This window comes from Rhodnius prolixus, unplaced genomic scaffold (assembly GCF_049639745.1).
Source record: "Rhodnius prolixus isolate KJV_2025 unplaced genomic scaffold, Rpr scaffold_10, whole genome shotgun sequence".
Classification (NCBI taxonomy): domain Eukaryota; kingdom Metazoa; phylum Arthropoda; class Insecta; order Hemiptera; family Reduviidae; genus Rhodnius; species Rhodnius prolixus.
This window is the reverse complement of record NW_027411615.1, coordinates 5,364,655-5,385,914: the sequence shown is the minus strand read 5'-3', so window position 1 is coordinate 5,385,914 and position 21,260 is coordinate 5,364,655. Positions and strand designations below refer to the sequence as shown.

At 32.8% G+C, this 21,260-nt stretch overlaps 2 protein-coding genes across 48 annotated transcripts in view; one reads left to right on the top strand and one right to left on the bottom strand.

The window, feature by feature from the left end:
- The window catches only part of Dscam1 (Down syndrome cell adhesion molecule 1), a 160,864-nt gene extending 145,439 nt beyond the window's left edge, over nucleotides 1-15,425 (bottom strand). For all 44 annotated transcript variants that reach the window (XM_074133750.1, XM_074133785.1, XM_074133782.1 and 41 more), the window contains exons 1-2: nucleotides 15,271-15,425; nucleotides 14,644-14,795 (exon numbers count right to left, since the gene is read on the bottom strand). In XM_074133750.1, the coding sequence (XP_073989851.1) occupies nucleotides 14,644-14,686 (43 nt within the window). In that variant the 5' untranslated portion in view covers nucleotides 14,687-14,795; nucleotides 15,271-15,425. The remainder of the gene's footprint in view (nucleotides 1-14,643; nucleotides 14,796-15,270) is intronic.
- On the top strand, nucleotides 334-19,244 carry LOC141457182 (protein GVQW3-like). 4 transcript variants are annotated; one of them, XM_074133811.1, is made up of 5 exons: nucleotides 6,102-6,652; nucleotides 8,814-9,015; nucleotides 17,012-17,056; nucleotides 17,151-17,322; nucleotides 17,442-19,244. In XM_074133811.1, exon 5 carries the CDS (start codon nucleotides 18,651-18,653, stop codon nucleotides 19,125-19,127), a length of 477 nt encoding a protein of 158 aa, XP_073989912.1. In that variant the 5' UTR covers nucleotides 6,102-6,652; nucleotides 8,814-9,015; nucleotides 17,012-17,056; nucleotides 17,151-17,322; nucleotides 17,442-18,650; the 3' UTR covers nucleotides 19,128-19,244. The 4 variants fall into 4 exon arrangements, with proteins under 4 accessions (XP_073989909.1, XP_073989912.1, XP_073989908.1 ...); XM_074133808.1 differs by lacking the exons at nucleotides 6,102-6,652; nucleotides 17,012-17,056 and adding an exon at nucleotides 334-496; XM_074133807.1 differs by lacking the exon at nucleotides 17,012-17,056.
- Nucleotides 19,245-21,260: the final 2,016 nt, after the last annotated feature.

Genomic DNA, 21,260 nt, shown 5'->3' with positions numbered 1-21,260 from the left:
AATTCTCTTGCAAAAAGGCCCCTACATAAAGTCGGCATTACTGAGTTGAAATTAATGTGAACTCATCAATTTCTTGCCACTCTTGCTATAAGCGGAAATGTAGCTAAAATTCTGTACAGATCTTATTTTTAGAAAAACGTAAATCGTAACAAACGTACTAGAGATTAAGGATTTAAAAAGAATATTATATACAACTAAAATAGTTATCTTAGAGCTTTGCTTTACATCACTGTTTTCTTTTAATTTTGCAATTTGAAAAAAGTAATACTGACGCAGATTATTGCAGCATTGGTACACATGTGATGTTTGCTACTTTAGTAATAATATCTTTTAAAGAGCAAACTGAAGTAGTGTATATACACAATTTTTAATGCAACAAGTTTTCTGGTGAATCGCGCGTTAGTCGGTGCACAGAACTCCTACCTAGCATGTGGAAAAGTCATCTGGTGGAGCACTGAAGAAGTTGGAGAGATTCACGGAAGTTTTTGATCATTATGTAAGTTGAGGTTATTCTTAAAAAAGTGTGAAAGTTTTGATCAAAACCTCTGGTTCTTGCTACAGAAATATTCATTTAACTTTCCTTTTCCAATTACTGATGCTTCACTTTAACAGCTTCCAAGATAATTCTGCAATTGTAATGCTTCTTTAAAAAAGTAGAGAAAAAAAACTTAGATATATAATAAAGACTTGCTAAGTTTGCAAGGACACTTGTTGGTTTTGCAATGTTAACGCAGTTTTACAAACTAGTTTTTATCTACGGCAACACTTTCACTTATATTTATTTAGTTTTAGTAGTCTCAATAAAAATAGATTCTCTCTGTAGTTTGTTTTAGAAATTTAGAAGTACAACAATGAAATATGGTAAAATGTTTGTTGGAATTAAGTTTTGTGTGAGTCAATCTACTTCTATGACTCAATGGATTAATAGTATTCTCCACCCATTATTCTAGTAAAAAGTAATTTTATTGCAAGGTTACAGATTAATCATCATTTGTGTAATTAGAAAAAAGAAAAACAAAGTGTGAAGGAATAGAATTATCTATTCTAATGTGTTTTTTGTCTCTTAAAAATACAAAATTTACAAATTTTCTGATTTCGAGTAAAAAAATATTTTCTCTTCTCTCTTGGGAATACACTTCAACTTAACAATAAACGAAATAACATACCTAAAAATAACTGTAGCAACAAAATAAGTTTAATCTTCAAACCTGTTTAATTTTTTCTTTAAATGTTAACCAAATAAAAATAGAACTCTTGTTTGTCAATATAAAAGCGAATTTAGAACTTAAAAAGTGGCAAAATTTAAAACTGGTTTTCTTCTAGTTAACATTTTAAAATTTTATTTTTTCACCCCCATAAAAAATTAACGCAATACTTATTTTTTGTGGAAATTAATAATATTTCCCTGACTTTAATACTCTTGATTCTTCTTTTGACTTCAACAGTAAAAACAAAGCGCATATTTTTCTAATCTAGACTACGATTACAGAACATGTGGTTATACAACTTTTTTTTTTTTTATCAAGATGTTTGTCAGCTTCACTGCTAGGAACATATATAGAGAAGTATTCAACTGTTAATTATAATTAGGTGACTTTATCAAATTAAACAATGCTTTAATTTTTTTTTATTATTACTAATCTTGAATTTTCAACACTTTATTTTTTAGCATTAGTTCTAATTTGGTCAAAACATTTTGTAACTATTTCATCATTATTTCAAAATTGATCCTTTTATTCAATACTCGCATTTCTGCTAGAGAAATTTCTGTCAAACTTATAACTTACTATTGTGCAACACTCAGTTATGACACCTCAAATGGAAAAAGCCACCCTTGACAATGACATCACCCTGAGGCTAGTCGACTTGCGGGTGGAACTTAGCGGTGTCAGAACTAAGTTATCGGATTAAAAGACTTATTGCTTCAAAACATAGCGTCTTTTCATCTAGCAAAGACAATTTAAAGTGAAGTCTAAATACAGATTCCCTAAGAAAACGCATAAAATCAAATTTATCTTCGAAAAAAGCATCAAATAAAGAACTGATTTAAATGTCAATAACTTGTCTCAAAGAATTTGCAGACATGTTACGATACACCTGTGATGAAACTAGTTTATTTATAATATTAGAGTAATCGTAAGAACGAGAATAATCTACATCTCTATCATTGTAGGAAGCTTTTCAGTTGGTAAACAACACAACATTGATTAAGGAAGATTTTGGAATAGATTTGACCAAAGTACAATAAATCCTGCCTTCAAAACTCTTCAACTACTTGATGGTAATGACTGAGATGGAAGATCTACTACAAGACCTGGAGGCAAAAATATTTACTAGATCTTCTTGCAATCTATTTTTTGATTTCTAAAGACAAAGAGAATAGGTTCTCTCTAATATGTCATTTCGTTCTGTTTTGCAGTTTTACAATGTAGACTGTGTTAGTGATAACTAAATATATTTTAGATTTCGGGAATTTGAAGAAATGCATACATTAAAAAACTTTTGAGAGTTCTAATACCGTTTGAATTTTTACACCGCGTTCAAAAGGAAATTAGGAAATATCCAAAAAATGAAAAAACTATTCTACAAAGTCAATGTTGACTTTTTACCTTATTCAGTGGAACACAATACTTCCTTATACTTAAGAACAATGAAATGGCTGTCAGCCAAAAAGTCGGCACCAAATTTTGGTTATCTTTTCATTAAAAAAAAAATTCTTTCTGTAAAGGGCCATCCCATTCTAACATGAATCAACCAATTGGAATGTTTGGTACGTTAAACAAAAGAAGGTACTTAAAAAAAATGTATATACGGTAAAGGTATTTCTCAGATAAACTGTGAACAATGGAGGATTCTTTTTGAAACTCTAATGACCTATTGTGTCACTCTTAAGATCTTTATTCTTTTCACTTCTTTTTAATTATTTAACTAATTACTCTTACAAAATTAGAAAAGCTGGCCAATGGTTAAAGAAAATCTTTAAAAAAACTGTCTATGAAAATAATAGTTATTTATATATTCTAATTTGTATTCTGTTCATTTATCTCTCTCTCAATGGTACTACAACCCAGTTAGTTGGTCCTGGTCTCCTCGATCTTACTCCGACAGTCGTCACTCTCTCTTGCAGCCGCCATCCAGTTTCTAGTGCGCCTAGGTCTGTCTATTCCTTAAAGACAAGATCCGGCTTCATTATTGATTCGAAATTCCTTAATCAGTTGATTTAGGATGTGAGAGTGATTAACCCACAGCACCCGAGTCTGGTGGCTGGGATACTATCTTAGAGCATCCAAACCTGCTCCCCCATCCGAGGTGGCTTCCTAGGGGCGGTAACCCTAGGGTGTGTACTCTGTGTGTGCTTTTGTCAGTGTATTAGGTAGTGTGTGCTGTTCTGGTGAGTGTGCATGGTGTACTGTGACTGTGGTAACCTGTGGGGACGCTGCTTCCCAAGTGCCTGCATGCAACAGACACCCCTGATACAAAAGTTGGGCCATTACGTTGGGATGTTCAACATTACGAATCCACTGACACTGTTTCAGATCTGTTAAAAGTCAAACAACAGGAACAAAATTGGAGCAAACAAAAACTATTGGTTGAATTTTACATCACTTTAAGATAAAAGTTTTTGCAATCCACTTCTGCGCAATTCCTTAAACAAAAGAGAATGGAAACAAAGAATAGAATAAAGCGATAAAGATGTTATAAAATGATTGCTTGGACAATTTTAACGATTTTTTAGTAAAATACAATTAGTAAAGATGAATATCATAGTATGAAGCAATAGTGTCATCTTTTTTATATTGATAAATAGATTATTATTGTTTTTAATCCTTGATTTTTTATTCATTAATTCTTATCGCTATTTTTTAAATAAATATGAACTTCTATACAGAAAAATCAAACATAAATTGAAACAAGTTCTAGTTCTTTCTATATTTATACACGTGTAAAACATTACTGCCTCCTCTTCCTAGGCTTTGTGCGGGTGGGAAATGAGTGAGACACACGTGGCAGCAATCCCAGAGTGACTGGGAACATTTACAAAAAACAAAATAAAAGGAAAAAAAAGGGTCCCCATCAAAACCGTTGGATGGCGTCACTTCTGTGAGCGGGAAAATATTGAAGAATAGCTATTTTTAAAACTTCATCTTTCTAAAGAGTTTTGAGGGTTAAGATTATTGGATTATATTATAATTTAAAGTAATTTGTCTGCAGTTGAAGCGTATGGTAATGGTATTATATGAATGGAAAGAGGTGAAAATAAGTGGTGATGTGGAAAACATTTCTGTAAGAGGTTTTACTGTGGAAACGGAGGGGAGGTTAACAACCCTGAGTTTTGGAGAATGAAAGAACTGGCGGTAGGCATAGCAGGCGAACAACAGCATCGGGCGGGTCGGCCAACAGCAGATCGATGTGAGCAAGCTATGTTCTCGCACAGGAAGTGTAGCGCGGAGCAGGCCCGTGTGGAGAGGATCATCTCCCTCCTAGCTTAGCAACCACGCGCCATCACTACCCCTATAACCGACATTGTCTCTGCCTTCACTATCCTTTACTATCCTTTGTACAAAAATATACATATATATCCGAATAGTCCGAAGATAATTTCATTCTTTGTGGTCTTAATTTGCCCTAAAGATTGATTGATCATTTACTGTTATTCCACAAAAGAGCCATTGATCTTTTTTCTGGTATGTTAAGGGAAATTTTCAGAATTGTTCCAAGCATTAAAATGTAGGACTAAACAATGTTAACCGTAAGATAACACTTACTAGCACGGTAAATTAACAAAATAATAATAATAATAATCAATTAAAATCTGGTGCATGAACGTCCTTAGCAATAATCACCTTTCATTAATTTCTTCAATGATAGAAACTTAATTCTGTTCTGTACAAACTTCACCTTTTTTAGGTACCAGCCTCCACTATTTTGGTTCAAATAACTTTGAAACTCAATGGAAATCTTAAACAGGTTATTTATGAAGTCAAACCGAACCTATTGATAATTTATAAGGTGCTGCTAATTCTTTTAACTTTAAAAACGGTTATACACTTTTTTGTTTACTTTTACCCTTGTTTACTTTTTATTTTCCAGTATATTTCAATGTACTTTATTGAAAAAAAAATGTTTGAGGCAAAGACACCAAGAGTAAAATGTTTCAGACTATGATGTAGGGGCGTTTGAGGCATTTGTGAGTAGTTTTCGGGATCCCCATAAACTACAATTTCGTATTTTCTGTTACTGGGACCAAAAAAAAATGAAGCTAACAACACTATGATTTCTTACAACGTAGATGAAAAAATTAGCTCAAGCTTGGGAGCACAATTTTCTCTTAAATAACCTTGCGTAAAGTAGTATCTCCCTACGCCATACCATCATAAAAAAAATTTTAAGCAACGAGTGCAAATAAATTCAATTAAAAGACAAAATAAAAATAACTTTTATAAAAAAAATACGTGAACATGAATATAAAGGCGCATGATGGATCTGCGCACTACATATTTAAAATTACACGAGCTTTTTTACAACCTAACAGGCGAAAGTAGTAACTGTAACTACAGTAAAATCATTAAGGAGGTTTCAAACCATTTATTCACTTCTTTTTATGATCGTTAAGGTTTAAATTATTGGTTTTTGTGAAGTTCACTTATGATTATTTTGTCCTAAAGGAAGATAAATCGGTACTACTAAAATGGAAGAGATGCCCTTAAATGGAGAGTACCTCTAACTCTTAAAGCCTTCTTTGGTTAAATATTTACCACATAAGCAATTTATTATGGACAATTTGCAATGTTAAATTTGGCCTTTTACTTAAATTTTCGACGGTAATTCTAATAGTGCTGATAATTTTACAGTTCATTTTAGTACATGCACGATGTGCAAAGTTTATCTACTCAAAATTACCAATCAATTCCTCGAATTCCATTTAATTGAATAATTCCATTTAAAATTTAAAAGATTAAAATGAAAAGTATTAATTTTAAGCATTTTAATTTACTTTTTTGGGTAAATAAAATATTTACCAATAAATATTAGTAAATTAATTCATAAATTATAGCTGGAATGGTAGAAATCACCCAACAGTATCAGCTGAATAATGGAACTACTATAACTAAGGTTATTATCGCGATTGTGTGGAATGGTTTAGTTTTATCGCCGTCAATTATGCTTTAGTCATCGTTCTATAATATTGTGAGATGAAAATCATCGAAAAGGTGCAGCTTGATAGGCTGTTGAATTAATTAGTGAAATTATCAAAATAATATTTTTCTGTGACGGTAAAACTCACATTGCAGATATTTTAAGTTGCCCGCGCTGGCAAAAAGAAGGTTATAGATGGTTAGAAAAAATTATTACAGTTCGAACGTTCTCGGTTGTACCATGTTTTAGCTCGTCCTGTTTACGATTAAACTGATCATTTTAGCTGTCTATCGTAAAGAGTTATATTTTATTTATTGTACGCTTTACTTACTAATTTCGAACATTGTATTTATTCAAATACAATTCATAGTTTCAAAGTTAGGTGTTATATGTTATTGTTTCCCATATAGACCATAACCCCTTCAGTGAAAGTTGCTTATATAAACGTCAGGACAAAATTGTGACATTAACCCATGTACGCTGCATGTTAAACCTTCATTTTGGTTTTGACGAGGTAAGTTTTAGAATGATATAAAGTTTGGCAAGCATTAAGTCAAAACTATACAAGACATGCATGCAATAGGTTAACTCACAAAGTTGAAGCACTTTTATGAAAAAAGTGTCATAAACTCCTAAAAGCGACCAAATCAGTTAACATCTAGAGGCTAAATTATAATGAAATTTATTATCAAGTGAATTTCCATATCTAAATTAATTTTAGCTACTTCCGAAACAATATCTTAGTTTCAGAAACAATCTGTAGCAGAAAAATTAATTTCAATATGCATCTAAACTTTTGTTTTAGTTACTGTAACAATAATAATTCACTCAACATTCGCAAATGGCTACTATATAATGATTGAACCTGAATTTTTAGTAGTTTAATTTTTATCCGTACTATGATAGAAAAAAGAAGAAGTTTTTTATTAGTTTATTATTTTTAGTGGCCCTAGCAAATTATATGCAGTTATTACGACATAATAAATAGGAGATAAAACCTTGTAGCGGAAATGACATGTGCGGTATGACAAATTTATGTAATTAGAGGTACTAAACAAGTTTGAATTTACGTTTTCAGTTGCTGTTCACACACAATTCTTCTTCAAACGTCATATTTTGTATAAATATAAATTCACTAAAAAAGTAACCGGTAATTTTGTTTACTAAGAATAAAGTCAAACAGCAATCCTTGTGCAAACAGGTAACTTCAAAGCTTCTCTGTTTGTTCGCAAAAAAATCACTTTATTAACCACATCATAAAATACGTTCAACAGTTTTAGTCATAATACTATAGAATAAACTGAAGCATAGTTCGAAAAAAAACATTTTTTCTTATTAATTGTGTGACAGTGACGCATTACTTTTAGCGGAAGACATAAATTAAAAAAGTTCCTGGCTGTATGAACAATATGTTATTATTCAGAATTTAGACTCCAAACTGAAATGGTTTAGAGAAGTTAATTGTACTAACGAAGTAGATTATACTCGTATTCATTAAATAAATATTAATACTAACAAAATAAAATCGATTCTTCAGCAATCCATGTAAACCGAGAGCAACACTTCACAATCGAAATGCAACCGAAAATTCTTTACATTTTTGTTTTCATTTAGGATTAAACAACCTAAATGAAAAGAGAGTTAAACCCCACAACTAAACAATCCATAGTCCTTATGTTCACAAAGGTTTGAGTCTATCATTGTATTGTATATTAATCCCTTTAGAACCGTAGATAATTTTGAACTCTTTCGGAAAGTGTTTATAGAAGTATAGCACGTGAAAAGGCTTTCCAGGAAATATGCTCTAAATAAATGCTTAAAGGGAATCGCAGGAAACATTTTCGAGTAAATCGCGAAAAACTAAACCAAAAAAATCGCAGAATTAAAGCACAATTTTTGGTTTATGTATTGTAAAACTTTAGTATGGAAAGCGACAATATCATCATTTCTTTACTATGTTTGAACTTACAGGCAACATGCCAAAAACATTTTTTATGTTTTCAAAAGACTTAAAAAACATGTAACTCCATTTCTAAAACTAAAAATGAGGCGTACTCCTTGTTAGTGTAAAAATTTAAATTTATTAATTGCAGTTGATTAATTCTAAGTGACAAAAGGTGTCCTTGAACCAGAGCAAATAATGACTAAATAAAGGACATATTTATTATTAATAAAGCTCTTTTTGGGCAATCAATACACCAGTTAAAGTCATCATTGAATATTCCGATTTATTTCTCCACACTTCACACAGTACAGAAACAGTTTGTGGGTCAAAGAAATAATTTCTCGGGAGATAATTACTGATATTAAAGAATAATAAAGTTTACATTATTTAAAAAGGTACTTAAAAAAAGGCTACATGAAAAGGCTAAAAAAATGCCAAAAATCATCATGAATATCTTCAGTCTAACAAAAAAATTAAATTTGAGGAATGAAAGGTCGAGAAGGAGATATATGATCCCACGAGCAGAATGAGAGTGGCCTCAGAAGAAAAATGTAAACTTTAAATTTCTTTTAAATAGGGATTGAATTAGTACAGAATATATGAGCAGCAAAAACTTCGTAATAGAAGACCACTCTCTTAAAAATAGGAGTGGATGTTCATGTTTCTAATATTCATGTCACTAATATCTGTAAAATTTAATTCACTTTTTTTTCTCGAATTTTGTTGATAGCAATCCAATAAAGAGGCAGAGCTGCATGAAAAATGGAAATCAAGTGTGCAATTCATCCCAGGCAAAAAAAACAAAAATACATTTTACTTGGAGCGGCAAGAAGGATGGATACAACGGAAAAGTAGAAGCAAAAATTTGGCAGCAATCCAGACTGCAGTAAGAAGGACAAAGAGTCGCTGACCGTGAGGAACTTGTCCAAATGGTAAACTTTTTTTTCAGTTTCTTTTTACTTAGCGTCTTATTTGAGATATCTAAGTCAATTTCTTTTTTTTAAATAAATTTAATAGCGGTACTTATATTTATTAATGGAGGAAAATTCTCAATGTCTATTTAGCCAGATATTTAGACGATTTAGATAGATATTTTTTTACCCCAAAAAAAGCAACTAGTGGCAGTTTCCTCTGGATTTGTTCTAAAATTATTTGATGCAAGGGAATTCTTTCATTTAAATGTTCCAAGATTAATTTAATTTGGAAGCAGAACACTTTTGACTTGCAAAACGTCTTTGAAAACCCATCTTAAAATATAGTTTTTCAAAGAAATTGTTCTTCCCTATCTTCCACCCTCTTCTCCATTTACATCAATGACCTTCCTCTTTCCATCTCTCATTCCCAGTATCACCTCTGTGCTGATGATTTTCAGATTTACCTATCCTTTTCCCCGTCGGATTTGTTTGAAGCTGTATTTAAACTTCAAGAAGACCTCAATAATATCTCAGCATGGGCCACGAACAATAAGCTTACCCTGAATGTAGAAAAGACCAAAGCTATTGTCATTGGCTCCAACCCACTCCTTAAATCATTGGCTCCTCTTCCTAATCTTTTCCTTTACAATACCCCAATAAAATATTGTTCCTCTGTGAAAAACCTTGGTATCACTTTCGATCAAAACCTATCTTGGAAAAACCATGTTTCCCAAATCTCTCGTCGTTCCATCCATATCCTTAAGCAGTTTAATAGTTCCCGTCATCTTTTTCCAATTAAGACCCGGCAACTCCTAGTTTCCTCTCTTATATTCCCCCATTTCGACTATGGTTGCTTAGTGTATGGCGGTCTTTCTGGTGATATTGAAGCTAAGCTCAAGCGCCTCATGAACTGCTTCAAAAGATTTATTTTCAGCATTTCCAGAGACTCTCGCATTTCGCACTGCTACGATGAGTTGAAGTGGCTTTTCCCCTCTCTATCGCCGCCAATATTTTTTGGCTTCTTTCCTTTTTCAAGTCATCCAGTCTCAAAGGCCTTCCTATATCTTTCAACTCCTTAAGTTTAAATCCTCCATCCATTCCCGTAACACTAGATCTCGCTCATCTGATCTCTATATTCCCTCTCACCGTACCTCATCCTTTGACAAGTCCTTCCTAATACGTGCTACCTCTCTCTGGAACTCCTTGCCATCATCTGTCCGCCATGCTCCTACCCTATCCATCTTTAAATCCCGTCTATTCAGTTATCTCCTTTCTATCCAGCTTCCTCCGAAATTCTAATTGTTTTAATTTATTTCCTTAATTTCTGCTGTTATTTTTATTTTCACTTTTTGTAAATACTTATTTATTTGTTTATTTTCTGTTTAATCACAGGCCAAACTATTAAGGCCGCCTCTATTTGTACCTGTATTTATTCTTAGGGGATAATTGTCCCAGAATAATAAATTTCTTTTCTATTCTATTCTATTCTATAAACTTGAAGCGAATTGGAAAAAAATTAAAAAAAGTCTCAATAAAGGGGAGTCATTTTCAAAAACCTGAGTTCTTTGGGAGGCTTTTGGAAAGACAAAAATTTTGTAATTCGATAAAAAATTAATAACAAAATCAAACTAACATTGATTTACTCCCTATAAAATAGTAAACAAACTTGTTTGTTCATCTAAAAAATTGATGGAAAAAGTTTATCACTTAAAAAACTTTATCATTAAACTTTCTAAAAAGTAATGTTTATTTAGTAATTTAAAATTATGTTTATCTTCGATCAAACATATTCACAGGGAACAACCCAAGTGATTTAATAGATATTTGCGGGTTATAGTGGGGAAGTTAGTAAGTGAGCAGTATGTGTACTTTATAAGAGGATATCAAATTCTATATCTACTGGTTAATCAATCTTTAACAATGAATAGAAGTCTGATGCCGACTGGAAGTGTGGAAAACCTACTATGATAGGTAAAAAATAAAGAAATTACTGAAGAGTGGCCGCGTGATACTATTTTAGAATAGCCTCGTGGTTAGGCGGATGATATTTAAAGAAATAGAATTAGAAATGAATGGCTTAGGAATATAGACTCAAGTACTATTAGCAACTAACGAAATTGGCTAGACAAAGTGGCAGCGTAACGATTAACGGTTGAAAATAGTCTTTTTCAGCCTAACAGCTCTATTTAGAATAAGAATTTTATAATTTTCATCTTTGTGTTTAAATAATATGAATTAAAAAAAAGAGTAAATCTAAACTTAACAAGAAGAATGAAATAAGATGTACAAAAGTGAATAAATAATCAATTACAAGACCGGAAATCACGTCCGGCAGCCTCTTGGCGTCTTTGTTTCTCCCCTAGTCTGGAATGGTGCCTTCCAGTTTCATAATAAAGACTTTATAACCAGAAATAATAAATTAATGAAACAAGAACTCTGAAGCAACAGAAGTACTGTAACGGTCGTTGGCTTGTTATGGCTAATTGTAATGCTTGGATGGTAGCTATGAACGTAGTAGTATCGCTGCTTCTTAACAAGCAAGGCCCAATGTCCTCCAAAAAATATTTAAAAAAAAAAAATGAACTCAATGAGTAGAGCTGGAGGACATAACATTCTCTTTATAAAATGTTACCACTCCAACGATAGAACTAGCCTTAATCGACACAAACATAGAAGTTAAATTAAAAGTGAATACACAAAAAAGTCTTCATACACAGAAATGGAGCAGCAGTTACATTATTTTTAATCAAACAAACTCATCAGACTGTCATTTATTGTTGTTTTAATTACCAACGATCCTTTCTCTTAATTAAAACAAATAATTTAATGAAAGTCAACTGTGGAATTCCTCTTATTTTGTACTCTTTTCATTAAAAATTATAAAAAAGCATTTCATTTCCTTTTTAGCATCGGTTCTATTCTAAGAGAAATATTCACAAGTTATTGAAAGAAACAAGAAACGTGAAAGCAGACTTGTCAGTTGGAGATCTCGGATAAAAAAAGACCACCTTACTTTTTTTCCTTCCGATTGTTAAGAGCCTTTATCTGTCCTCGAAGTGATAGAACCCAATCGATATTACGCTGACTAGGAAAGTTCCGGGTGTACGAGGTATGTAAATTAAGTAATGAGACTGATTTTTTTTTATTCAAAAAGAATTACAATTCTATATTGTCATCTTCAAAATAACTTCCTTCTGAAGCCACACAGCGCTGGAGACGTTTCTTCCACTCCTCAAAGCAGTGCTCGAACTCCGATATTGGAATAGCCTTCAGCTGGTCGGTTACAGCCGTTTTTGGATTTGTTGGATTCAATTGAAAATGACCCCCATTTTCTGGAACGTGTCATTACTGGTGACGAGTCTTGGGTGTTTGAGTACGACCCAGAAACCAAGCGCCAGAGCATGGAGTGGCATACTTCAACCTCTCCAAGGCCCAAAAAAAGCAAGTATGGCGAAGTCCAAAGATCAAATGCATGCTGATTTGTTTTTTCGATATCCACGGCGGAATCGTCCACAAAGAGTTTCTACCTTAAAATCAAACGGTCAATCAACACTTTTACCGAGAGGTTTTTGAAAAACTTCGAAAAAGGGTCATTCGTTTGTGACCAAACATCGAAGAACAAGTGGGTGTTGCATCACGATAATGCTCCTTGTCACACAGCAATTTCAACAAAACGAGTTTTTGGCCAGTAAAAACATTCCTGTCGCTCCTCAGCCTCCTTATTCGCCTGACTTGAGTCCTTGTGACTTTTTTCTCTTCTCGGAGATTGAAAAATCACCTCAAGGGAACTCATTTTGGGACAGTCGAAAACATTCAAACGGCTGTAACCGACCAGCTGAAGGCTATTCCAGTATCGGAGTTCGAGCACTGCTATGAGGAGTGGAAGAAACGTCTCCAGCGCTGTGTGGCTTCAGAAGGAAGTTATTTTGAAGGTGACAATATAGAATTGTGATTCTCTTTGAATAAAAAAAATTTAAAAAAAATCAGTCTCATTACTTAATTTACAGACCTCGTACAAGATGTTGACTTGCCTGGCAAGAAGTTTTTTCCAATTTTGGAAACAAGTTGAACGAAAATACAATGTTAAGCTTCTCAGCTGAGGAACTTCATAATTTTTATAAGCGCCTGGAGCTTTTTTCAGTGCACTACCGGCCTTCAATAAAGGACACTTTTGGAAAAGGATGCTGGCTTGCCTTTTCTCACGCCTTTGAAGAATCTACAAATCACATAAAAAGGTTGATTGTATTTTTAACATTCCGAGGTAGATGAAAATGCCAAAACCGAGAATACCACTTAACCGAGTGGATTATTTCTTCTTTATGGGTAGGTTTAGTTTAAAAATTTTACTATAAGAATTGAGCGCCACGGTAGCCGAGCGGGTTAAGAGGCGAGACCTGCAAAACTAAGATGTATTGTTGGTTTAGTGGGTTCGATTCCCGGTCTAAGGCCTTGGATTTTATTTAATGATTAAATGAGAAATAGTAAAGTATGTTTGCTAGTCGCCTCCGTCCACGACACCTAATAAATGGTAGTTGGACGTTAAGCCCCGCCTGAAAAAATAGGCGATTACTTTACTTTACTATAAGAATTGTAGAGAGAAAAAGTCGTATGAGTTATGATTTTTCCCCTTCATTTCGAGGGGGTCTCTAAATAGTGTATTTCTATTATTAATGCAAAATCTAAAAGCTACTACGGTTAAATAATTTTTTTAAATACTTAAAATTAAATATTTAACTAAGTTATAATGATTAAGGTAAGGGGTAGGTACAGTAAACGTACAATAATAACAAGATCCATTGTAGCACGCTTGCGCCAACCACGCCAAAACCGATAAACAGTAATGTTTCTGTGAGGAAATGCAAGAAAGAGCAAGTGCGCAGGAGTAATAGCGATTACTATCCGGGTTTCTCTACTACGCGATCCAACCCACAACCCCCCGGTACGTGTCCACAACAACTTGGAAGTCTGCGGTCCCGAATATTTACGGCACGCTTGGCAGGCTGTGATCAAACAACTGACACTGGCCTTCAATAGACGCCTACTAGAATTCTCAATTAAAATTATGTTTAAATATCTCTTTTTAACAGTCACACTGGTCTAGAGGAAATATTACGTACGCAAAATGAACTTTTAAAAAAGAAATATTGAATCGTTGAGTGGTTTAAATAAATGTAAGAATAATTGAAGATCAAAATCCACTTACACTTCAATTAAAGCAGACGTTACCGTTCACTTAAACTCCAGAAGTGAGTGTAATCATAAGACTGGTGTAAATCCGCCCTCCTGTAGGCTGTGAATATTGAGGAATAATCAATGAATGACTCAGAGGTGTGACATCATCCCCTTGTATCAAATCAAAACAATAGTATATTTTTTTTTTGGTCTTTAGTATTTCTCTAAACATATACAGAAGTTGAGAATTTCTAGTTCTTCATAAAAATTTTTAAAACTTCCTTTATCCCTTCCCTTGTCTGTAAAGCTTAAGATTACTATTTCACTTACTCCTCATGACTACTCCTTTATCTTTCAAATAGTTTTACGTCTTATCACAATAACTATATTGCAATCACCTTATCAAACTAAAAGATAAGATTTTTAGAGTACATAAATAAATAAAAAAAAAAAATTGTAAACTTCTCCACTCACCGGTAGCGATGAGAAAAAGTAGCAATGATATAGGCAGCCACATGGCTGTGAATGTGATATTTTCACACGACACTTCTCTTCTCTTCTTATAATTGTGAACACTGCACACTGATCACAAATTCACTCTACACAAAGAAAAGGTTACCGAAAATCTGTAACAAAAAAATAAAAATAAAAAAAATTATAAAAAAAATTTCAGAACGACGCTTAAAATTGTTTTAAATGAAGCACTAAAGTTACGGAAAAGTCAGACGTTCGCAAAAGGAACTCCTTAACATCAATGGGTGGAGTTCTACTTAAAAACTAAAGCTTTCAATTTCCTTCAAATTTTTTGTATTTAAGTAGGGAGAGTAATTTTAAGTTTCTACGTTATTCTTATTCATATAGTACAAATAGTTCTAAAGAAATAAGTGTTCTTTTCACACTCTTAAAACAAGTAGTGATAAAAAATTATTTTTCAGCACTACTTCGTATAATCCATACCATTGCGGGTGGTTATTGCACTGAATTCTTTGAGGAGATTATTTTATTTTATATATAAGCAGATACATTTCGGCTGCTCCATTGTACTTAAGGTATATTTCACAATTATCAAAAAATAAAAGGTTAAAAATACTTATTACTTACAAGTTAGGCCTCCTTATAGAGACTGGAGACCGGTAGGGCGTTACACCAATGCGAAATGCACAAAAACACACGACAACCAACCGGTAGAGTGGACCAAACGGATCCTACTTCTACACAGCTATATTGACGAATGGAAGTAATGGGACGGTGGTGGTAAAATCCCCCCAGCAGTTTAGTGGAAAAGGAGGAGGGGAGATTTCTGTCTACAGGGTGTGTGTGTGTGAGAGTATCCCGATAGATAGATCGTTGTGAGGCGGCTTGTTTCCCAGAGTCTGGAAGCTGGTGTAGTACAACAAGCGCTTTCTATGAATGCTAACCTAGAACTAACACTAGAAATCTAGTATGGAACATTTTCGCAACTTTCTCTTTATGGGGATTGTTAGGGAGGTAGATAGGCATTAGATTTCCCGTCCCAAAGACTGATTGATAATAAAAAAGAATGAAAAGAAAAAGTTGAACTTACAAAACTTATTAAATGCATAAACAAATGTAGCCAAATTGAAGTAAAGATTACTGAACTATTGGGATATACAATCAAATTCACACATGCAAATATACTTGTTCGACAATTTTCCTGCCTTTTGCTCTGCCATAACTAAACTAAGTGCAAAAAAATGCACCTCCCAGAAGTAGGAAAGTTAAAGACTTGAAACTTTCAATGTATTTATATTATCCTGAGCAATAAATTGTTTAAATGAAAAAATATTAAAATTGAAGGTGTTTGTGTCTTCATATTGTAAAGCAATCTTCTTTTTGATTCAATCGATTTTATTAGCCTTAGTCAGGGCCGGATTTAGATGAAAAGAGGCCCTAGGCTATTCCACTTATGAGGCCCTTTTACCTCCCATTTTTAAGTTTGTAAATTACATGAGAGATAATAAAATACATCACTAAACATAACAGTGTTTTAGTTTCACCGTTTTTAGAATAGTGTAATTTTAATTTTGCTAACAATTTGAATGTAGGCCCCTCTTGATCTTAAGGCCCTAGGCTGAAGCCTAGATAGCCTTTAGGAAAATCCGGCCCTGGCCTTAGTCAAGTCTAGAATTTTATAATACCCTTCTTTTATTCACCTAAACTGCATTTTCAAAAATTGTCTTCTTGTTACCTTTTTTGTAAACAACGTAGCACCTAAACGCGTGAACCGATTTTCACGAATGAGGTGTCATTCGATTCGGTTCTTTTAGTATGTTCTTTTAAATGGAGCTGTTATTTAACAAGTTTTAAACATTTAATTATTAATAGTTTGATACCTCCTATTGTAGTCAATCTAAGTTAACATAAATGGTGTGCTACAGTTTACTGAACAATTATTTTGTACATGAAAATGGTCAGCATTAGTCTGTGGTATTTAATAAATTCTAAACAATATTAATGAAAATGTATAGCAGTTAAATTGTTTAATTGTTATTATTGTTTTAAAAATTAAATAAAATTCATAAGCTTTTTCAAAACTCGTGAAGTTATGAGCTGAAGTGTTGGATGATAGTTGATTTGTGACTCTTTTGTCGTTTAATCAACCCCAAAACTTAACTTTTAAAACTGTTAAGTTTCTGTTATAGGAAATTACCATAAGATAAATGACTGTCCTGTAAATCCTGTTACTGTAAAACTATAAAATCGGTAACGAACCTCACTTAATTAGAATCTCCTTCATTGCATTTCAACTTTTAAATGATCAATTTTTGTTTGAAGTTGGTATTTTTATTACCTTGTTAATGTATTTAATATTATATTGAAGAGTGTTCCGTTAAGAGGACAAGGCGCATCGTTTTTAATATCAAAAGTACGTTAAAAAAAGTATCAAAATATTAGTAAAAACTAATATTAATTTCTAAGTTCCAAGTGTTATTAATGTATATTTTGTTTTCTTTATCCAGTGCCTTTGTACTTAGGGCTGTGTCACCATGCTCTAGCTCGCAGTACCAATCTTAGCCCTTCTGTACGTCACACAAAAGTTGAGGTGATTCGGATCTATTTCTACAATCAGGTCAATAAACAAATAAGGAAATCTATGTACCTACCATGCTAACTAGTGGAGCTGTTCATCAGGTAGCCTAATCAATCATTTATTACATCTGATTAAAACACTTGTTTTATTTGTAGTATCTTGAACAGAACGTTTATTTATTCAAGATTAACTTGATTAACTGAATTATGATGATTTCCAGATTGAAAACAGCCAATACTGGGAGTACTACCTGAAATACTGTCCATCAAGTGAAGAAAAAATGAAAAAGACATTGAGAAATCATCCAGTGAAAATGTACAAATAACTTTCGTCATAAATCAATTACTAAAAAGTGTATTAATTAGTTGTAATATGTAATATGCATGTTTATATCGCAATCTAAATAATTATGCGATTTTTTTACTATTGTATAAAAAAAGATGTTCTATTTAGGAGCAGAAAAAAAGAATATTATTAATATTCTGATATTGTACATAAATATCCTGGGAAGGAATGAACTTTGAAGTTGGCTGTATGGTGAAATTGTGCATGAATACATATATTAATAAATTCGGTAGACCGGATGGACTGTAATTCATTTATTTTTCAGTTTTGTTTTTTTGGGATATTTACTAAAAATGTTCTAAAAGACTTTCTTTAAACTTCGCGCACACTCTATTTCATGCATTGTCAAGTACTTTTATTTTACAAGATTTTACTCCCATAAAACTAGAACTTTTATTAAATGATTTTCATACAGATTCTTTATTGTTATGTTCTTGATACAGACAAAGTAGGGAAAGAGCTGCAAAGATTTATATGCCACCGATGACTAATAAATCTATGAAGTAATATAGCTTTTGGCGAAATGGAAATATTGTTGCCTTGGCATGAAAATTGAATGTTAGAAGTAGAAAATAAGGAATTTTCTGTAAAATAATGTAGATTTTCCATTTTTCCTTGCTTTCTGAACAGCTGCATCTAAAATTAGCTGACTTTGTATATAGTGTGTTTTTCAAAAATACACTTTATCGTGCTGTTTTGGACGATTTAACTTTGTACAACTGTCATACTCGGCTTGTAGGAATATATGATTCAAATTCTTGATCAACATAAGAATTAGATTTGGCATAATAAAGTATAAATATCATTAATTGATGGGTTTCAGCACATAGACCAATGAGATACTTCTGGAAGAACTGATAAATACTAATTATACATAAAGAAATTGAATATACGAGGGGGTACCCAAAAATAACCGGAATTGCGTTGCCGCGCATGGAGCTTATGTAGTACGCATTTCTGCCGCTAGACGTGTATAGCGCAATTCCTTGCCAGTTCAGTCCTGCCTGTGTTGTCTGCCTGGCTTGCTCTGTTCATCTGCAGTGATTGTTTTTTCCAGCGCTGTTTTGTTCTTTTTTCGTTTTTTATGATGGCAAGTTTAAGTGAACAACGTGCAGCTCTGAAATTTTGTTTTCTACTCGGCAAAAATGCTGCTGAAAGTGTTTTAATGTTGAAAACAGCTTACAAAGATGACGCTATGGGAAAAACTCAAGTATACGAGTGGTTTACTCGGTTTAAAAATGGCGACATGTCGATTGATGACAAACCTCGTTCTGGACGTCCATCAACTGCCCGAATCGACGAAAATGTTGAAAAAATTCGAGAGCTGGTGTTCACAGACCGTCGACAGACAATTGATCAACTGTCAGAGAGTAGTGGGTTATCTTGGAGCTCGGTTCAGCGAATTTTAACGGAAGATTTGGGGATGAAAAGGGTTGCTGCCAAGTTTGTTCCTCGAGTTCTGACTGACAATCAAAAAGAACATCGAGTTGAAACATGTCGTGCTTTGAAACAACAGCTTCAAACTGATCCAGACTTTCTGTCAAAGGTCCATTACTGGTGATGAGTCATGGTGCTATGGTTATGACCCAGAAACAAAGCAACAGTCGAGCCAATGGAAGACGTCATCTTCACCCAGACCAAAAAAATGTCGTCAAGTCAAGTCAAACATCAAAACAATGCTGATTTGCTTTTTTGATGCCAAAGGCGTAGTCCATTCAGAGTTTGTCCCCCCCAGGACAGACCGTCAATCAAACCTTGTATTTGGAAGTTTTGAAAAGATTGCGCAATAGTGTTCGCCATAAAAGACCCGATTTGTGGCAAACAGGAGACTGGTTCTTCCACCACGACAATACACCTGCACACACAGCCATCTCTGTTACACAGTTTTTGGCTAAAAATGGCATGGTTCCGCTGCCCCACGCACCTTACTCGCCTGACCTGGCTCCGTGCGACTTTTTCTTATTTCCACGCATGAAAAAGGGCATGAAAGGTCACCGATTTGACAACATTGAAGAGGTCAAGAAAAAAACGAAGAAGGAGCTGTCAGCCATTTCTAAAGATGACTACAAAAAATGTTTCGAACAGTGGAAGCACCGGTGGGACAAATGTATTAGTTGTAATGGAGAGTATTTTGAAGGGGATAAGGTTGTTCTGTAAAAAATTTGTAAATAAATAGCTTTTAAAAAATAATTCCGGTTTTTTTTGGGTACCCCCTCGTATAGTTCGTTTAACAAGTTCATATCTTTAAATTGTACGTAGATGAATACTTAACTTTGATCAAATTGATTTGATTTAATGGAAAGCGATATCGATTGAATTGCGTGAACATTGATTATTGAAGGTGAATTGATTGATTACAGATTTTCTATGATACTTTTTGTTTATTTCAGTTTAAACTTTGTAAATATGAATATATAACGTACATTTGAATGATATATTATTAAATACCTACTCAAATTTCGGCTCAGGTGATAACCTGGATTATTTGTTAATTGTTTATGGATTTATCGAAAAGGGCTGCTACAATTTACTTCAAAATTTGTATCTTAAGTTTCTAAATAAAATTCTATAATTTTTAATGAAAATGTTGTGATATAATTTCACAAGGGTTTTTGTGGGACGTTCTATCTCTCGACCTTTCCTTCCAGTAGACGCTTAAACTTAAATTACAGTTAAACTAATTATAAAATATTAAAGATAGTTAATTATTTAAAAAAATCTTATTTTAAAGGAATCCTATAGAGCAGAATTTAACAAAATGTAAAAAGAAAATCGAGAGAATCAGCTGATGGATTTCTTTTAAAAAATCACTTCTAAACATTAATCTAAACAATAATTTTTTATTTAAAGTAGAAAATAATTCTATTAAATTATTAAAAAATAAATTGGAAAAATTCATTCTCCATTGTAACCACCGTGTGTGAGTGAGGTCATAAAGTAGTTCCACATATGGTAGTCATTAAAATTATTTAAACAATATTCCAAGCATAGAACACTAAGTTAAAATTTACAAGAAATTAAAGAAGAAATCAATCTACATTTAATAATAATAATAAAAACATATGTATGTACTATGCAGTAGGCCATGGTCAGTAGCGGCCATTATTACCTTTACGCTACTGTTATATCAGTCCAGCTCGTGTTCTGGTAGGGGTAACTTCACTTCTGCGCAGTAAGTACATTTTCTTAATTTAAATTGAAATATTCCATCAAATTTTTATAATAGAGAATTAGAAAGAAAAAAGAATACATTAAAAAATTATAGTTTTACATGGTTTTATTTAACAAAATTAAGGAAAAATAGAATTGACCCTAATATAGATATGTCTCAATCAACAGGCATGAATTCTTACTTTAATGTTTTTAATTTTTAATATTTTAAATCTACTGTTGACTTTTTTAAGGACTATTCAGTCTTAGTAATAAGAATTTGATGGAATTGTAATAAGTGCTTTTCTCACAAACTTTAATTCACTTATTTGTTTCAAAGCATGTGGAATATAATAAGCTACTACTTACTTCTTTGATTGATACAAGTTATCTTACATTTAACTCTATCGATTTAATTAAACCATGAATGGTCATAAAATTACTTTAATTCAATTGACTGCATGGTAAAAGAAGATTTTGTTGAATGAAATTTAACTTTACTAAATTGACTTTGGAAACTTAGTTCATCTAGCTGAATGATACA

Bases quoted from the DNA above. Each gene is read 5' to 3' on its own strand.
- LOC141457182 (XM_074133808.1), top strand. From the start codon at position 18,651: ATGATGGCAAGTTTAAGTGAACAACGTGCAGCTCTGAAATTTTGTTTT.